Raw genomic sequence first — 18,674 nt, 5'->3', positions numbered from 1 at the left:
GAAAATACTTACAGAGTACACTGTTATATTGACAAGACGGCTAAACATTTTGACTTGCTTGTTCATAAAGACACAAGGACTTGTTGTTCTGATGGCACTGACAAGTTTAATCACATAAAGATTTGCTTTTGAGAGATAGACTAAGGATTTTGAGCAAGTTATGGGCTTTTGCAGGTAATCCACTGTGTTGTGCCGTTTGTACTACCTGTTTTGAGAAATGCACTTACTGTTTTGCAAATGTTAAGGATGATTCAAGAAATGCACCAAAGCGACTGAGAAAAACTGTAACTTTAGCCTAATCTTTTTTTAACTATATAACCATATTAAAGCACACTTTAGTGAATGAAACCAAAAGAGATGACATTAACAGTAGCTGAGAATAAATGACTGATGACCTCAGCTGCTTATTGATGATCTGAGATGTACAGTGGGTACGGAAAGTATTCAGACCCCTTTAAATTTTTCACTCTTTGTTTCATTGCAGCCATTTTCCAAAAATCAAAAAAAAGTTCATTTTATTTCTCATTAATGTACACTCAGCACCCCATCTTGACAGAAAAAACAGAAATGTAGAAATCTTTGCAAATTTATTAAAAAAGAAAAACTGAAATATCACATGGTCATAAGTATTCAGACCCTTTGCTGTGACACTCATATTTAACTCACATGCTGTACATTTCTTCTGATCTGAATACTTTCCGTACCCACTGTACATGAACAGGACAGCTGCATTAAAATGTGTCAGTAATTCACTTTTCATCACATTGCTGTATGCTGTATTGCTGTATCTCCATCATTTGAAAGGTACAAAGACATAGAGTTATGTGTATTAATATAGGATGAATGCTTCAGGTTGCACCATAATGACTCAGTCTGTAATTGTAGAACAGCACTGATTGAGTTTCATGACCCCTGTGCTGCTGAAAATCCATTGAACCCCACTACGTAATCTCACACCAACAGGACAATCAATGAGAAAGTCTTTTGTCTGTCAGGGGTAATGTGAATAGTAATTTAGCACCATAAGAAATACCACAGCTTACTCATGCTTACTTACACTCATGCATGATACAATCTGCATAGATGACTCTAGTACTGTTACTTAAACCATCCAAAAAAATGTAAAAAGTAAAGGACACTTATTACTACAGTGTTTCTTTATAGTTTTTAAGAACAGACACATACTAACAGTCACATTACAGCTATTAACTGCCAGACTCATCCGACATACTGTAACTCTGATGAACTGGCTCATTTGTTATAGATTTTAAAGGGGTATTATATAGTTTTCAGCGGCCACTAGCAGTGCGTTTTTTATATTGCAACCAGGTGTGTGTGCACGTGCTCAAACTCATGAGTCTGCCTTCAGCTCCCTGCCGCTTTACAATAGCAATTTTTTTATGTTTCACCGGAGTCTCAGCAATGTCAGCACAGTTAAATGTATTGGATGATAACGAAACAGTTAGTGAGCTCCACTGATTATTATAAATGAGATTGTTGCCACACTTTATAACAGTTAAACCGCAGTAAGTAACTTTACTGTAGTGAATGGGTCTTCCACTGTAGTTATCCTGCGCCGTTATGTTGCATTATTATTATGTGGGTCATGTCAGTTACAGCAACTGAGACAGGTGGAGAAGCTGTGTATCTGAGTATTGGTAAAGTGACAATTAATATAAATTGAAAGCTACAAAGCAAACAGCGGCACAACCATGCTAACGTTAGCTGGTAGCCCCTGCCTTGCATCAGTTTAGGCTAGTGTAAACAAAACACTCCACATTTGCTTTGTAACATTACATCCTTCCTCGCAGGCTAAAATCAACACTTATACACAATACTGATACACAGGATAGTAGTATGGGTCACGTTAGCTGGTGAAGTAATGTGGCAAGCCATACAGCAAAAAAAGCAGAGGTCTCTCCATGACTAAAGACTTTCTGTGAATCTGTGTTGTGCTGGGAGCCGGTCGTTTTTTGGTTTTGGCGGACTCCATGTCTTGTGCGCGGTACAGAATCAGGAAAATCTGACTTCACATAGGATTAGGCATACTGACTGTCAGAGGAAAGACCCAGCAAGTGAGGTTTTTATGTGAGGTTACAACCCTTCACACACAGGCAATAAAAAGTGATTAATTTCAATGTATTTTATTTTATTTTAATCACAATGAAAGGAGGAGCTCCATAGTACATTGTTGAACTTCAAAATCATAGTACCCATATGATCTAAATTATGTTTGTACCTATCCTTTCTTTGTTTTGATGGGTTGCTGTTTTCCTCTACTGTCTTGTTGCCATGGGCAGACGGGGAGTACTATATATGTAGGAGGATTTGGGGAGTGAACACAGTGTGGCTGCAGCAGAGTGCACAAGTTTTTCAACACACCCTCTGGATGGGAGATAGCACAGAGTGAATACTAAAGCCTGAACATGGATCCCCATGGAGAGAATGGATCAGATTTGACACATCTGGTAGATGGCGAGCTCGCTGGATCAGGTTTGGTGGCAGTATGGTCTTTGTGCGATTCTAACCCCTATTTCTTTTTGTTGCACTTCTTCCTGAGCTATTATTCATGGTTTCATTTATGGTGTATTGTGATGTGAAAGTGGATATGCCTCAATTTACATATTCATCACCTCAAACAAACATCAAGGCCACATACTCTGCAAAACTCACACAGCTCCGGGGGTAACTAGAATATTTAAGTTCAAGTATGAAAATTTTGTTCAAAATTGAATTCTGGTGTCATGAACAAAAAATAGTGTTTTTGTAAATGCATTGAAAACTATATGTTGTGTAGACCAAAACTTGATGATGGAGTGAATGTGTTATTCTGCGTGCAGGAATTTCTTTATAATATGTGAACACGTTTGAATGTTTATCTTCTCTTAGATTCACACTTTTTTTGCACTGACAATTGTAAGGAGAAAGCAAACTGTTTCGACTAAAAAATAAAGTCCCTAGTCAAAAAGATGTTTTTGTTCTCAGTGGGTTAAATTTCATGTTGACACAGCAAAACTGTCTTTGTCAGTGTTCAGACTGCAATAAGCCCCACTCAAGTGGTTGCAAACGGTCTGCTTTCACCAGTACATTTGTGTCAAGAGATACTTGTCATTAAGACTGCTGCATTTAATTGTTAATAGTGTTGCTTGAAAACACCATGCTCTTTTGAGGAATTTTAGGCTATATTCGGTAGTGGACATAAATGTAAACTATCCCATCTTTAAATTTAATCACAGAGAATTTATTCTTCATTTAATAGATATTGTGTAAATTCTGAATGACATCAATCCCAGCTTGTAAAAGGAAGAATGCCTTTGACTTTATAAAGTAGTGCAGCAGGAGTCAGATTTCCAAAGATATGATGTAAAAATAAGACAACAAAAATGTGATGATAAGTGGTACATTAATAATGCAAGACTACAACTCTGCACATGGCTATCTGCATGGATATACTGCAGTCCTGTCTCCTACAAATTACATTTATATGCATTTATTCTTCATTAGTGATTTATGTTCAAGGCCAACGTTCGGAGCCAAGTGAGGGTCAGCGAAAATAAAACGGATGGTGGATGGGCATGTAAAACGTTTACCTTCAACACTGGCAGTCTGGCTTCATTTTCCACGTCCATTTAACAATCAGCATTGGAATTTTTATGATTTAGAGGGTGAGTTAACCAAATTACAAAAGAAAATGTTCTCACTTATTCCCAGAGGTGTCTAGCCATGCAAATAGTTTTGGTTTAATTGATCCAGGTTTTGAGATATCTTTCTCAGAGACTTCTGTCTCCACCCAAACACAAGGGAGATGAATGAAATTAGTTTCTGGTGCTCACAGGATTGAAACAGTTATTTTAAGAAACTCTATATTCAGAAACAATGTGATATGGGGACCATGATTATCTGCACCAAATGTAATGGCAGACTGACTGATTGCCATGCTGTTTTCCACTGGAGTAAGGAGGAAAGAATGGACTAGCATTTCTAAATAGGTTTATTGTAGTGCTGATGAAAATGATTATTTTCATTATGCACTCATCTTGTCTCAGTTAAGTGGCATCTTCAGACTTTTTGTTTTGTCCAACCAACAAAATCTAAACATGTCAGCAAAATCAGGCAGGCAAAACGCTCTGACTCTGAAATGCTCCTTGTGGGAAATGCAGCCTGAAGTTTACAGAATGAAACGGGGTCACATAGAGCTGTGCAGAAGGCAGTAGAAGCATGAAAATGACAAATTAATAACAAGTCAATAACGTGGGGCAGGCTGCATGCTCCGCTGCTGAAATGCTTCTGAGACACTTCCAGTCGACTTTGACGCTGGGATATGGACGCATCAAAACCGTGGCGCAGCCGTAACGTCCCGTAGCCGGAATCAGTGGATTCTAGCGTAACACTGCTGTCTTTATCTATCTGATCTAGATTAGGTCACAAATGAACACACCCTTTATGTTAGAAATACATCACTTGTGTAACTCGGTACCATCCTTATGGAGGCTGAAGGACAGAGGTGGAGATATAACATGTTTACTTAGGATTGTCTGTAAATGGTTCAGTGTTACTGGGGAGAAGATAGGAAATATACTCCCTTTGCAGACAGCGCGAGTTGATACACACACAGTGGAAGCTCTATGCTAATTGTCTGCACTGCTTCAACTATGTGCTCTGGGCAGCAAAAGAGGGGGCTCAGCTTTACCTTAAAAGTAAGTCTGTGCTTTGATGTGAAGGGTTTATTATCACAAAATACAGAGGAAATGTGAAATGAATGCAGTGGGAAATATTAGGGTGCCAGTTATGGTTTCTTGGGGGAACAGTATATGTGGTGCAGGGAGATGAAAGCAGATAGCTTGGGATACACAGACAAGTATAAAATGAAAAGAGAAAATTCCTAAAGCAGCATAGTAAATCACAGGAACATATGGTCGAAAAGTTCCCGAGGTTCATGCTCTTCTTCTCAGGAGGCTGAAAAAATTTGTTTCCTTTACTTTTGCATTTTTTTTCAAGTTTGACGGATATCATTGAGAAGATATGACCATTTTTATATCAGAAACTATAAGGATGCTTGTAACATCATTGCTACACATGTTTCTAAATTAACAAATGAGGTTTTGGTCATATGCAAAAGCTTTTTAGACTCCAGTTTGCAAGCTATCTTTCATTAGCTTTGAGTGCAAATGAAAAACATTATCTGGTTATTTTACATTGTCTCATCCCAAAGATCCTGACCTGGTTTTAGATGTAGTGACTGAGCAGATTGCTTTCTTTTCTTTATGGTATCCTGTAAAATAAATCTATTTATAGAAAGCTGCTGTGCCTCTATCATACCTTTATATCTTGTGGTATTCAGATGTCTGTCAGCTTTTATTAAGGGGCATGATATTTACCATGAAAATGCAACCTACCTCATCGTACCCCTACCTCCAGCTTGCAGCGATGACTCATGTACTGCAAAAACTAAAATCTTTAGTAAGATTAATTATCTTAATTGAAGGCAAAATATACTTGTTTTTTGTCTGACAAGATATTTCTTCTTACCAGGTGAATTTATGTAAAGAGAATTTCACTTGTTTCAAGTTTTTTTGGCCATAAGTAGCAAGTGAAATATTCTTGTTCTGTTAGCAGATAATTTTGCTTATTTTAAGTAATATTTTGCCAATTTTAATGCTTTTTTTCTTGTTTTTGAGAGCTCAGTTTTTGCAGTGTGGCATGACTGATGCATGAACTCAATGTTCTCCAGACCTCTGTCCAACTAGCTTGAAACAAGACTATATAATCTTAAATTCTCTACTCGAGTACGTTCACCAGCCTGATTGAGACACAATATCCCAATGTGCTCCACCAGAGAATGACTGGAAACCAGTGCATATGTCTCTTACAATTCATTGTAAATAGGGACTGTAAAATACTTTTCAGGAATGCATTCATAATTTTATTCCACCACTCAATGATAAAACATAAAGAGTGGTACTTAAGAGCTTGGTGAGTTAATAATGGTATGATGTCCGCTGTAATGACCAAACAATACCGGGTCTCTGTTTTGCTTCCCAGCAGTCCCTCAGTGTATGAATATATGTGTGTGAATGGGTGATTTTGACGTGTGTTATTAAGCATTTTAGTGGTCAGTAGACCAGAGCACCGCTGTTTAAGTCCATTTACCATGATAATTGGGCAAAATTGTGGCAAATATGGAGGATGTGAATATGATAATTTAATGATGATGATAAGTTTAATTTTTGTAATAGGGTGATAATGGACAAAATACCCCCTAGGTACTCCATGGCGTATCTTCAGTGGTGGAAGAAGTACTCAATTTTCATACTTAAGTAAAAGGAAAGTCAAAGTAAAAACATGACACCTGTAAAAACAGTACAGATACCACATAAAAAATGTTACTCAAGTAAAAGGCATCCAGTATAAACCTACTCAAGTAAAAGTCAAAACATTTTTTTTAATATTCAATGTGAATCCACTGCTTCCTATCTTTTATTAGTCCAGAGTACCTGGTTTTAAAAATACTTAAGTAATAAAAAGTAAAAGTACAACACATTAAAATCTATTGATCTTACAAAATGCAATCTACCTTTTTAAATTCACTCAAGACAGGTTTGAAAACAGCATTATAAGTTATAGTGAATCAAAATAAGGAAAACTGAGTCACAAGAGGATCATGCGAAGATGAGACAAGGAGGCAGAAACCAGAACTAACTGTAACACTTCTCAGTTCACAATCTCACCAAAAATCCATACATGTTAACTTCAGCACCTCTCATAAAGTGCATCTTACAGTCCCAAACAGAGCAAAATTGGCTTCAGTTTTTAGATGTTTATATTGCAAAACATTACCAGCTATGTTACCACTCGGTCACAAACTGGCTGTAACTCACAGTGCAAAAACAGAGTTGCTGCAGTCACACCTGACACCACAAAGCTCTCATTACAATCCTCCCTCTCTAAGAATCCTGAATATAAACCTCTTCTAGAAAAGTCCAGTGCTGATTTGAACACACCTCTGTGCACTAACTCAGTCCTTATAAAGTCTGTTAAGACTGGGGGCCAATCTGCTGGGTCATGTGATGGAGCAGCAACTGTTCCATTAGGGTCAGAGCTACTTGTATCTGATGGTGGCTGTATATCTCTGGCTGTGCTCGTACTGGCTGAGGCTGGATGTGGATCAGCTGTGCTTGTACTGGCTGACTGACTGGAGTCTGTTCTTGTACTGGTTGATGAATCAGCATCTACTCTACTGACAAACTTAAGCATAGACCCTGTAAATTATACATATTTTCTATATATGAGCCTGGATGAACCTGGATGAGCCAGTTTGAATTTTTCAAATATAAAATATTATTTATAAAATGACTGGGCTGAATATGTGATGTTTATTCTGTCCAGCTAATCAACATTTTAATATTCAATGTGAATCCACTGCTTCCTATCTTTCATTAGTCCAGAGTTGTAACAAAACTTCACTGTCTTGTTTTAAAATGATGTACAGTATGAGGAGTTCCCTCACATCCTGTCTCTGGACTGGTCCCACAGATGTTTCTTGCTCAAATGCGTGAGTTTAATTTCTCGCACACGCATATGAATGTATTTCCACGCGCAACGCAGTCATCTTTCCGAGCTACAGTTTATTAACACCATGGCCCATCTGCATTTATCAAACATAATAAATAGTTGTGTTTCACTCAATAATAACAATAATTAAAATAACAATAATTGTTCAACAAGCTCTACCTCCATTAATTTCTGACACCTGTCAAGCTTAACATTTTTGGGTGAATTGTATCAGGTCTAGCCAGCTAGCTAATTAATGTTATTTTGTTGGTTGGTTGAAAATTCTGTCTCCTGCTAAAACTTCAGCATTTGACTCATTTTAAAAAGGCCTTAAAAATGTCTTGATCCTACATACTGACATCACGCTAGAAGACTGAAGCTAAAGCTGCATCTGCCAGGTCAAATGTCAACACATTATTCTTGTATTGCAAGCTAGCCAGCTGGCCGTGGTATTAACCAAAAAGAGCCTGGTCCTGAATCCCCATTCCCCATAACGCAGCCTGTGACCCCATAAAATGTAGCTAACTAAAGTAACACAAGGTTACTGTAAGTAGTAAGACAGCCAGCATGCCAACGTTTGCAGGTAACACAATACATTTCTCACAGTTTGGCTATTGTGTTTTTGGTTGAAGAGCTTATGCCCTATGCACACTTCTTCAACATGCAGAGAAATCAAAAGCTGCACAGACCTGCTGTGCATAGTTACAGTTGCTAAGCTAGGATTTGGCAATCATAGTCTCCCCATAATAATCGAGCATAGTAATAATTGGGTAATAATAGTGTAAAATGTACAAATACACTGCGTCTGTTGGAGAACTTTGAAATGATGAAAGTAATTAAAAATGTAAAGCATAATTTGCTGTTTCATGTTTACCTCTTTACTTAAGATTTAATTATATTGTCCCCCGGTTTCCCATGAACCAAAACACAGGAAGATCTTGGTTAAGTAATAATGACAATAAATATGAAACAAAACTTTGATTACGGAAATAGAAAACCAGATAAGCTTTGTATTAAGCTAGTGGAACAATATTGAGCATATGATGAGCAGCAGAGAAATGCTTTGTGCTGCAGGAGCATTTTTGAGACATTTTATGCACGTTTTGATCCTTTGTGAAACTTTTGGTATCCATTGTAACTGATACAACTTCAAGCTGCTGCTGTTTTTAGTGAAGAAGAAAACACAAACATTTTACAGCCGCTCTTTCAAGCCTACAGGGGGTGAGTGCTTGACACTCTAAAGATAGATTTTAGGTGGAATACTTTAATGCAGTGAACCATACACAAACCAGAGGTTGCAAAAAGTCCATGAAATTAGTAAGTAGTTTTACAATCAAATCACTCAGTTTAAGATTAGATTTTCTTTGATTTGATTTGACAAATTCCTGCACCATAAAACTGCATCATTAGTATGCTTCATATCCTCAAAGATTTTTGAAATAACCTTGTGAGTACTCCCATCAAAATCCACTTTAGGCCACTAGACACTGCTTGGTGACTGGCATCACTGTAGACAGAAAAATGAATAAAGCACTTCTACTCACATTACATTTGCATTAAAGGTATTTAGCTTGTTCTGTTATCCAAAGCAAATTATGATGAGGGCAGCAGTAAAATTAGTTTAGGCTTAGGCTGATGGTGCCCTGATGATAAATCTAACCAAACACTGCTGTAATGTGAGACAGCTTCTCTGCCAGAAAAGTTCTACAAAAAGAAATTAGAGGAACAGCTAGATAGAGAGGAAGATCAGATTTAGACAGGAGCATATTTGCAGGAGGATGTGGCAGAAAGGGATGTGATACAAGTGGGAGCAAGGGACGTGAGGTATTTCTTGAGGAGATGAGTTTTTTAGGGAAGGGAGTGGTTGTGGAGTCTTGACTGAGATTGTTCCATCGCTGTGGAGTCAGGGAGACTGGGTGGAGTGAAGAGCCTGGCTTTTAAAAACACAAAGAAGACTTAAACATGGACTAAAAGTGGTGATTTGATTTGTTTGTACCGCAGCGTGGGTGACATACGATACCACGCCTAAATGACACGGACCAAGTGTCAAAAGTTTTGTGAAACCTAACTGCTATTTTAAAACTTTTAGACAGCATGAAGGTGGAGTCTTTCATCCAAGATATTGCCACCATCTTGGAGTAAAGTGTTGTGTAATTGTTAGTTGCAGTGTTGTTGAGCCGAGCTTTCCTCTTCAGCAACGCACTGGAAAACAGATTTTATGAGTCACCATGCAAATTAGATGGTGGGTTTGATCATTCAAGGGGAGGGCACCATTAGGAACTGTATCCGACTGTATAGAATTGTTGAATTTTGAATAGAATAACAATACATCCTCCATAGTAATGGGAGACTCCGACTTCTGTCGTGACAGTAATGACCCATTTCTAGGGATTCATTTGGAAAAGGGTAGCAGACAATTAGTGATTAACTGCAGGGGGTATCACGCAGCAGGCAAACATTTTGAGGCATTTGTTTCATTGTCTGAAAGGAAAGTTGACACAGAAGAATGGAGGGAGAATACAAGGTGTAATTGATTATGTTTTGTGCTGGCACAATTATACCAATATTTTACTGCACCATTTTCAGCATGAACAAATTATCTCCTAAATCGTGTTTTTTGGGGTGGGTTGGAGGAAGACTGCAACTAATTATTTTAGTTGTCTATTAATCTGTTCATATTTTTATCCAATCTAGCAGCATCGCTCTAGCATTGGCAGTGTCGGTCCACCACTCTGGTCCAGACTTTTCAACAACAGTTGGATGGATTGCTATGAAATGTGGCACAGATATTTATAATGCCAAGAGGATAAATCCAAGTGACTTTGGTGATACTGTGACTTTCCCTCTTGCGCCACCATGAGGTTGACATTTGTGATTTTGAGTAAAGCTATTGAATGGATTGAACTACTGAATGGACAGTTTCCCAAATGTCAGACTTCTTATGTGAAGATGAAAACCATATTATCAATTTGTTGTTGCTGTTTACATTAACCCCAAACGCAAATTCAAATAATGCACTGCAGAATTTTCTGGGTGTGTCTGTGTATGTGTAGGCCTATATGTATGTATAAATATTTGTATATATTGTTTTATTTTATTTATTTTATATGTTACCTGTGTGTAGCATTAAGGGACTACAAACTTTCTTTTTGTTATACAACCTTGTGTTGTATTTTGATAAATAAACTACCTTGATAGCCATGAAATGTGGTTCAGACATTCAGTGGCGGCTCCTGCCAAATCTCTCAGGGGGGGGCAATTAATAATAACTATCAATATTTTTTACAGTCACAGTTATTAGCTAAGCCTCTGGCATTTTACAGAGCATAAATTAGCCTAGTGGCTAGCGGACTTTTGCTCTCCTCATAGCTTGTATGTATTATTATACTGTGTCTTACTCACCGCTGGTAAAGTCACTGCATCTCCCGACACAACACCACGATTGAATTTTCAGCCTGAACGTACATTTTCTACAGCTGCTGGTTGTAGTGAGAGCAACAAGCTGGAGGACTGCCGAGTCGTTTTCAGGTGGCAGAATCATAGCTCTACTGCTGGGCGCATGACGTAAACACGTAAGTGCGAGCCCTCCCGGAACCCATAGAGATTGCATTGCAGTGGCCGCAGCTCGAAAAAAACTGCCTTTACATGAAAGTCAATGAGAGAGATCTGGGTGATTTACAACCAGACTGAATTCGCCCCAAAAGAGGCGGGACTCCACGGAACACGACTTGATATTGATTGGACAGCGATATTCAAAGACAAACTGTCTGTCAAAAACAGTCACCGCTCACTAACAGTGTGGTAGAAAGTGTGAGAAAAATATCCCCTGCTTTTCCCGGCTTGACGGTGCGTCGCCTGGTCGCCCTAATGAACAAGCCGCCCCTGCAGACATTCATGATCCCCCATAGGATCAATTGTCTGTTCAGAATTTGAATTTGTTGTTTCTGACCTGCAAAAGTAAGTAGCATGCTAACACTCTAAACTAAGTTGGTGAACATGGTAACCATTATACCTGCATGTTAGCATTGTAATTGGGAGCATGTCTACATTAGCAATTAGGTCAAAGCAATCCTGTACAGCCTCACAGACCAACGGGGGAGTGTTGGTGTTGCTAGCACAGCAGCATTGGACAGCAGGGAGGAGGAGATTTTATGGAAGCAGATATGACTGGAAGTGACCATTTTTGGACGAGAGGGTGGCGCTAGCTAGCTTGGTTAGCAAGGTGCATGTTAACTGTGATATTAATTATTAATGGGATTCTAATGATATTAATATATATAATTATTAATGGGATTCTAATTTTGGCTAGCTAAAAACAGGCTTAAAGCAAAATGTACTTATTCTACGCGGCCAACTCCTAATAAGCTTTTTCAACGGCACTGGTCAAATGTACCCAGTGCAGTGGATACAAGGATACAAGTTGCCTCCATCCTGATTGACAGGTCGCCATTTATGCTACCTGTCAGTCACAGCATAGCCACTCCCTCAGTATACCCTGCTTTATAGTCTATTTTACTCAAAATGAGACCATAATGTACAAAATGAGAAGACTTACTAACTAACGATTGAGACCATAAACTCATTAGGAAAGTATTTACTGAGGTTACTGATAAATCAAGTGATAAGCAAGGAAATTTTGCCATGAATACAATGCAATCTGGCTTCTTTTTGCAATGAGTGGAATTTCACCTTCTTGGCCATTTCACATTTCCGCATGGGCTTCACTTTTGAGACCCGGAGGCTTTTGCTTGGCCACACATTAATATTCTCACACAGTGAAAGACAACTGAGAATGTATAAACTGATAACATCGACTCGCGGCGCGAATAAACTCTGCTCCACTGATGCGTCAGTGACGTATGCCGTAATAGTAATCAAGTGGACCCACTTTCGCACTGTGAATCTTAGTAAGTTTGTGAAAGAGTGGTAACGGATCTGGTAAAGTTTTGCAATATAACAATTTAAAAACTGAGGAACTTGCTCTGTTTTGGCTGTCTCGCCACTCCAGGATTCTTCCTACTGAAGTGGCTGTGGGCTGCACTTTATCAGAGGTGCTGAAGTTAACATTTTAGTGGATTTGGGGTGAGATTTTTGCCTGATCAGAAGTGTTTTCAGTTAGTTTGGGTTTTCCACTTTCTTGTCTCATCCAGTACAATCCCAAATGGTTCTGATGTCTTTCAGACAGTCTGAAAGGGATACAACCACATCAGCAGAGCAATAACACAGGCTATTGCACAGTAAAGTATAGGGCAGGTAGACCTTTAAAGAATAATATGAATTCCCATTAAATGATGACGTTCCTTTCATAATGTTACGTCTCTTTTCTCAACATGTCAGAGAACACAGATATGTGGGATAGATTTTGAATGAGCAGAAAGTTTTGAACATGAGCAGAAAACTTGCTCAAATACAGGAGTTATTAAAATCAAACTCTCTGCCTTTGCAGCACAGTGGCCTACAGCAAGTGTTTCCCAGCTGATTCAAATGATCAACTCGTTATGAACTGCTGAAGCTAAATGCTAAATCAGCTGTGTGGGAGCAGAGAGAGATCTAAAACATGCAGGACTAGGGTGCCTCCAGGAGAGAGTTGGGAAACAGGCGCTGCCCACTGCTCCCTTCAGGGATGGGTTAAATGCAGAGGATGAATCTCGCTACATATATGTGTATGTGACAAATAAAGTACCTTTACCTCTCACTGTTTGTGTAGCACGTCATAAAGTGCTGTTCTAACCACATTCCTTAATGACATTTCACCTTCATATTACTGATGTTGTTATTGTTGAATGTGATGTGTGGATTGGCAGGCAGGATCTTTAAAATGAACACTGTGAATAGTGGCTAGGTGAAATAGGGTGAAGCATCTCCCCATTAAGAGAGACACTGTGTGCATTTACGCACGAGGCACAGCAACATAACTTCATATTTAAATCTCCCGACACATCAACAGGATCAGTCAGGATCTAATGTTAATATATATGTTCTTCTACACATCCAAAAAGGTCTCACACACAGTCCAGGTTCATACAGTGAAACTGTTTGAAGTAAAACAGCCATCCTCCTGATCAATCCTGAGCTCCATCAGCGCATCTAAAAATGGATTATAGAAGCTAAAACTTTTATTCCGCTTCCTCTGGAGAGTTTCCTCTGCCTGTCCTGTCAAGTTTATTACTGCAGTTTTTTTGTTTTGTCCAACAATATTTGCTTTGACATTACTGCGCATGGAAACGTTTAAATGACAGCAGCCTCTCTAATCGTCAAAGTAAATTGTTAAAGAAAAGAGTCATACCAACCACACAATAAAGAAATCACCTGGAAAGCTACAGTGACAGCTAGAAGTGGGTTAAAATGTCCTTGCGGGTGCTGGTCTCTAAATCTGAGAAAATAATTTGTTTGGTGGGGGACAGGTAGATGATTTATGCGCACATGAGGATTCAGATAATGTCGAAGCGTATTCACACATCACATCAATTCAGCTGCTATAATCGTGACAAAACAGTGCAAACAGCTGCTGACGTCAAATTAATAGTCTGTAATATCAACCAGAGCATTCAGCACTGATCTGCTTTGTTTCATGTTGTAATAATAGTGGCCAGTATGTTGTCTACGCATCTCATTCCTACAGTAGAGTCGTGTGATGACAGTTGTAACTCGTGCTATATGTTACTGTGTCATTTCTTAAAGGGACTGATGATGAAACGCTCACCTCATCAAGCTGAGGGCTGAAATTATCTCCCATTTTCAGGCAAAAGCTGCACCGCCAAAAAAAAGTTGTTCGATTTCTGTGTAGTGTGTGATTAGGCTACTGTAATCTGTGACTGTTTTCAACATACAATATAGTGTTAATTGCAACCTTGAGATGTTTCTACATACCATAATGTTGACAGACATGTTTCTGGATTGTGAAGATTATTGTCTGTAGCCTTTATGTATTAGTGTTGACAGCTGGTCTGCTCCTTTAACGGATATCAAAGCAGAAGGCTCAAAACATAGACAGATAATGCAGCTGTGCAACATGTCATATTTAACTGACGTCGCTTTAAAATGACAGCTCCGGGGCAAGGACATCTCATTTCTTAAAAACCTGTTTCCTCGATTCCTCTCTCCTCACGTCTCCTCCTCAACTCCTCCGGGTGGGAGGGACTAAGATGCGAAGCGAGGAGTCGAGGAGCGGGGAGTTGAGGAGGTACAAACTGACAAATGAGAAAGGCCTCAGGAATGATCAGCATTTAAACACTGGCTAACCAGAAGGGCGGGAGCACAAATTAGGGCAGCAGACAGACATAGACAAGCAGGGTGATTGACAGACTGAACACAGACAGGTTACAAAACACAAGAAAGAATCAAACTGGAACTTTGGGTGACTTTTTATAAATAGGCAGACAACATAACCAAATAGTTTTTGTTGATCTGCAGCTTGGTACTCTTGACATCAACTGGCAACCAGGGTTTGTTATGAGGGATTATTTAGTTGAATCAGCATGTTGATCTGTATGTTATGTACTGTAAGTATGGCTGGATGTGACTGGACTAGGTTACATCTGTAACATGAATAAGAAGTCTGAAGTTTTTAGTGTGATACCACAACACCACTGCAGCTGCCACAACTAACCAGTTTCTTTTGAAGCATCTTATTTAAATACCACATGAGCTTTTAATTCAGTGTTACTTGTAAAATATTTACACAGACTGAGATAACAAGCTCAATTCTATGTCCATCTTAAAACTGGGGGGAAAATATTATACAAGATGTTCCTCCTTCATAGATTGAACTGTTAAATTGATATTTGGTCAACTGCCTCCCAGAGAAATCTCTGATTAGAAAAATTGTCCTGCTGCCTGTTAACAACACAGCCCCTTGCATAATTGTGTGTATAAATCCATACAGTGTCTGATCAGTATGTATAATAAAGCTCAGCTAATTGCCAGCTGTATATTCTAATTGTGGGACCTCCAACAGGTTCAGTGTTGACTGCTGCAAAAGAAATACAAAAAACAGCTCTTCTCCTCCTATCATAAGTCCCAATCACAATTTTTGTCACATCTGATGTTTGTTGCTCTTCCTCAAGGATGCTCATCTGCACCAAACAGTGTGTGTTCTTTGGCAGTGGTATTTTTATGGAAATTACACATTTAACTTTAACACTAGAAGCATGTCAGCTGTGCTATTTGGTTCTCACGTAACAGCACAGCGTGAGGATGTCAACCTTATTTCAACCATATTCATACTGAAACACCGGGTGTCCTGGAATAATGTGAAGCTCAGCACATTGAAGTGAATTCCGAGCATCCTCCACAGGCTGTGGTAGTTAGGCCTCCATACAAATGTGAGCATGTAAACAGAAGAGCACATCTTCAATGCTTTGGTGAAGTCTTTGAATTGCTTTGAAATACCATTCGATACTAATCAGCAGCATTGTACGGTCTAATTCATTTCCCTCCAAACTTTAATTCTCATGTAGATCTTTTCCAGTTTTTGTAACTCAGAAATTCATATCCTTTTTGATGTATTAATGTTAATTAAAAAAATACTAAATAAATTGAAATGTTAATAACTAATGGGTAATTAGGGCTGTTAATGAATACAAGAAATAATGTAAATAAGAATATAAATTGAGTGGGTTTACATAAATTACCAAAACCAACCATTTCAGTGCTTGATTGCATGTTTGATTAGAAATATACTGTGTGTAGGAACTGCATTTGGTTTCTTTGTTTTTTGCTGCATGCAGTGTATACAGAGATCTGAATAATCTGATAACATAATGTTGAACAATCTAAAAACTGACAAATGCATATGATGCTGCAAAACTATTACAGAAAGTGCCATTACATGTACACAAGATATATTTAACAAAATATTTAGTCTTCATGAAGGAATCCGTTATCACTGCCAGTCCTCATTTGCTGGATGTAAGCACCACACCAGAGATCCCTGCACCAGGGTCTTGGGGCTCCCAGAGGTCTTCATTATGTGAGCAGTTAGTGCCACTGGTTTTGAGTCATCAAGGACTCAGGCTTCTCCTCTTGGGCACTCGGACATTAACATTTTCCACCATGGGGACGACTCTTCACAGTGAAAGATACAGTAGGCTGGAGAGGTGATAAAGGGCCTCTGCTTGTTGGCCAAATTGGGCTTTTAGCAGCATAGAAATGATGCCATCGTGGCCTGATGCATAGTGATCCCCCAAATGTTCTCCAGCCTGAGTAACAGCCCATTTTTAAGTCTGATGCCGCATCAGACCAGAGATACTAAAGGAGTACAGAAACAAGGGTGTCTAAAGTAAATTAATAGATTGACATATGATATAAATAGAACAGTGGAAAATGTTCTTAACACAGAAATTTTTTTTGTCATTTTTCATCAAGTTAGTAAGTCAGTGGTGAAAATGTGTTTGTCATAAGATTTGAGTTTCCTGGCAGCACGAGGAATTGGGTTTTGTGTTTATAAAGTCAACCTCATACATTATTTCACTGCTCCAAAGAAGGACTAACTTGTAGCTAACATGGACATCAGGTGCATGATGTCAAAGCTATATCGGTGCAGCCTTTGGGACAGCTGTGGTTTCAAGTATTGAAGTCTGTGCGTGTGTGTATTGTAACTTTTTTTTACTTTGAGGCCACAACTGAACATTTTTAACTGAACTTTAACAAGGAAAGCAGACTCATTGCAAGGCTATTGTTGTGTAGGTGAATTACACATTTTCTCTTTTCTTTGCGTTTGCAATGTTTAAAACCAGGTGTGGCAGTGTGGCGGCAGTGTTGAGGTTCTGCCCTGCGCTCGCATCGCCCATATAGAGCGTGCTCACAAACCCTACACTGAGGATCTGACGTCTCACGTGCGGCGAAACGCCCTCAGAGTTGCAGAAGTTTGGATGGACGAGTTTAAAAGCCATGTCTACATGGCATGGAACATTCCCATGGAGGTGAGTGATCATGTCAGTCATGTTTTTTTTGTGAAATTCGCAGATCACAATATTTTCTGAGACTGTATGTGTGTTTATTTTGAATACTGAACAAAACCACATATTATCCAATTTTCAATAACAAAAGTTGTGTGAAAATCATGTTTTAAAAATACATTGCAACACAACCACTTAGCAGTTCAGCTGTTTTATTATCACTTTGAGGGACTCAAAGCTCATTTGGATTCGCCAATTTGTTACATAACAGACTTTGTTTTTGGCATTTTGCCTTTACTTAATGGGTTACAGTTGATATGCAAACAGGAAATGGAATGAGAGGTTTAAGTTGTATGTCATGCGTCTTAACCACTATGCTACTAAGATTCCCACAGCATTTGCCATTTTTATCTTGACTCTGTTTGAATTGAAGAGGATTCTATGCTGTGCTTTTTTTACTGCTCTGAACTAGGGCTGCACGATTTGGAGAAAAAGTCATATTGCGATTATTGAGATTATTGACATATAATCTGGGTAAAAATCAGTATATTACATTAAACCAATATGTGATTATTTTTTGTTGACAAGTGGAAAAAACAGAAACCACAAGCCTTAATCTGAGTAACTGAAGAGGAAAATATACCCCTGAAACACTTTTTCTTAAAGCAGAGTCAGTTTAGCAGCTCTAAAGACAGCTGAGATGAAACAGTGGATGATTTTAACACAATCCTCAGGATGTACACGTGTCCTAATTTTTAGTTGTCAGATGTCAGCTATAGAACTGGCTGTAGACCTAACTGACAGATAGCAGAGCCATTTAGACATCATATGTGTGCAGAAAAGGAAGAAAACACCTCTGCATCAGTAATCACCAGTGAGCATTTTACAGTATATAAGTGTTATTGTATTTATAACATGTTGCAGTATAGATGTAGAAACAACAAAAAGAGTACCAGGCATTGTTTGATTTGCAGTTTTAATATTACCTGTATGCAGGATTTGATGTTGTCAAAATTCAAAGGGAGCATTCATACAGAAGTCAGATGCACAAACACAGAAGAAAATGTGCAGTGTTGAATGTCATCTGTTATCAGCTGTTCTCCTCCCATCACAGATGTTTAGTTGACTCAGGCCCCTGACACCTGCAGAGTGCTCAGATTAGATTATTTCTTGTCACATACAGAATGTCCTGAATTAAATACGTGCAACAGAATAAATAAATAC

At 38.6% G+C, this 18,674-nt stretch overlaps 1 protein-coding gene across 1 annotated transcript in view; it reads left to right on the top strand.

The window, feature by feature from the left end:
• Positions 1 to 18,674, top strand: part of LOC119890544 (polypeptide N-acetylgalactosaminyltransferase 18-like) — a 93,910-nt gene that overhangs the window by 46,521 nt on the left and 28,715 nt on the right. Inside the window, 1 exon segment of the mRNA XM_038701859.1 lies at positions 17,289 to 17,474. Coding sequence (XP_038557787.1) covers positions 17,289 to 17,474 — 186 coding nt within the window.

The sequence above is a fragment of the Micropterus salmoides genome, unplaced genomic scaffold (assembly GCF_014851395.1).
Source record: "Micropterus salmoides isolate LMB-PRFRI ecotype aquatic unplaced genomic scaffold, ASM1485139v1 Ms_hic_scaffold_6, whole genome shotgun sequence".
NCBI classification, from domain to species: domain Eukaryota; kingdom Metazoa; phylum Chordata; class Actinopteri; order Centrarchiformes; family Centrarchidae; genus Micropterus; species Micropterus salmoides.
The sequence above is the reverse complement of the archived record's forward strand: the minus strand, read 5'-3'. Positions and strand labels throughout refer to the sequence as shown.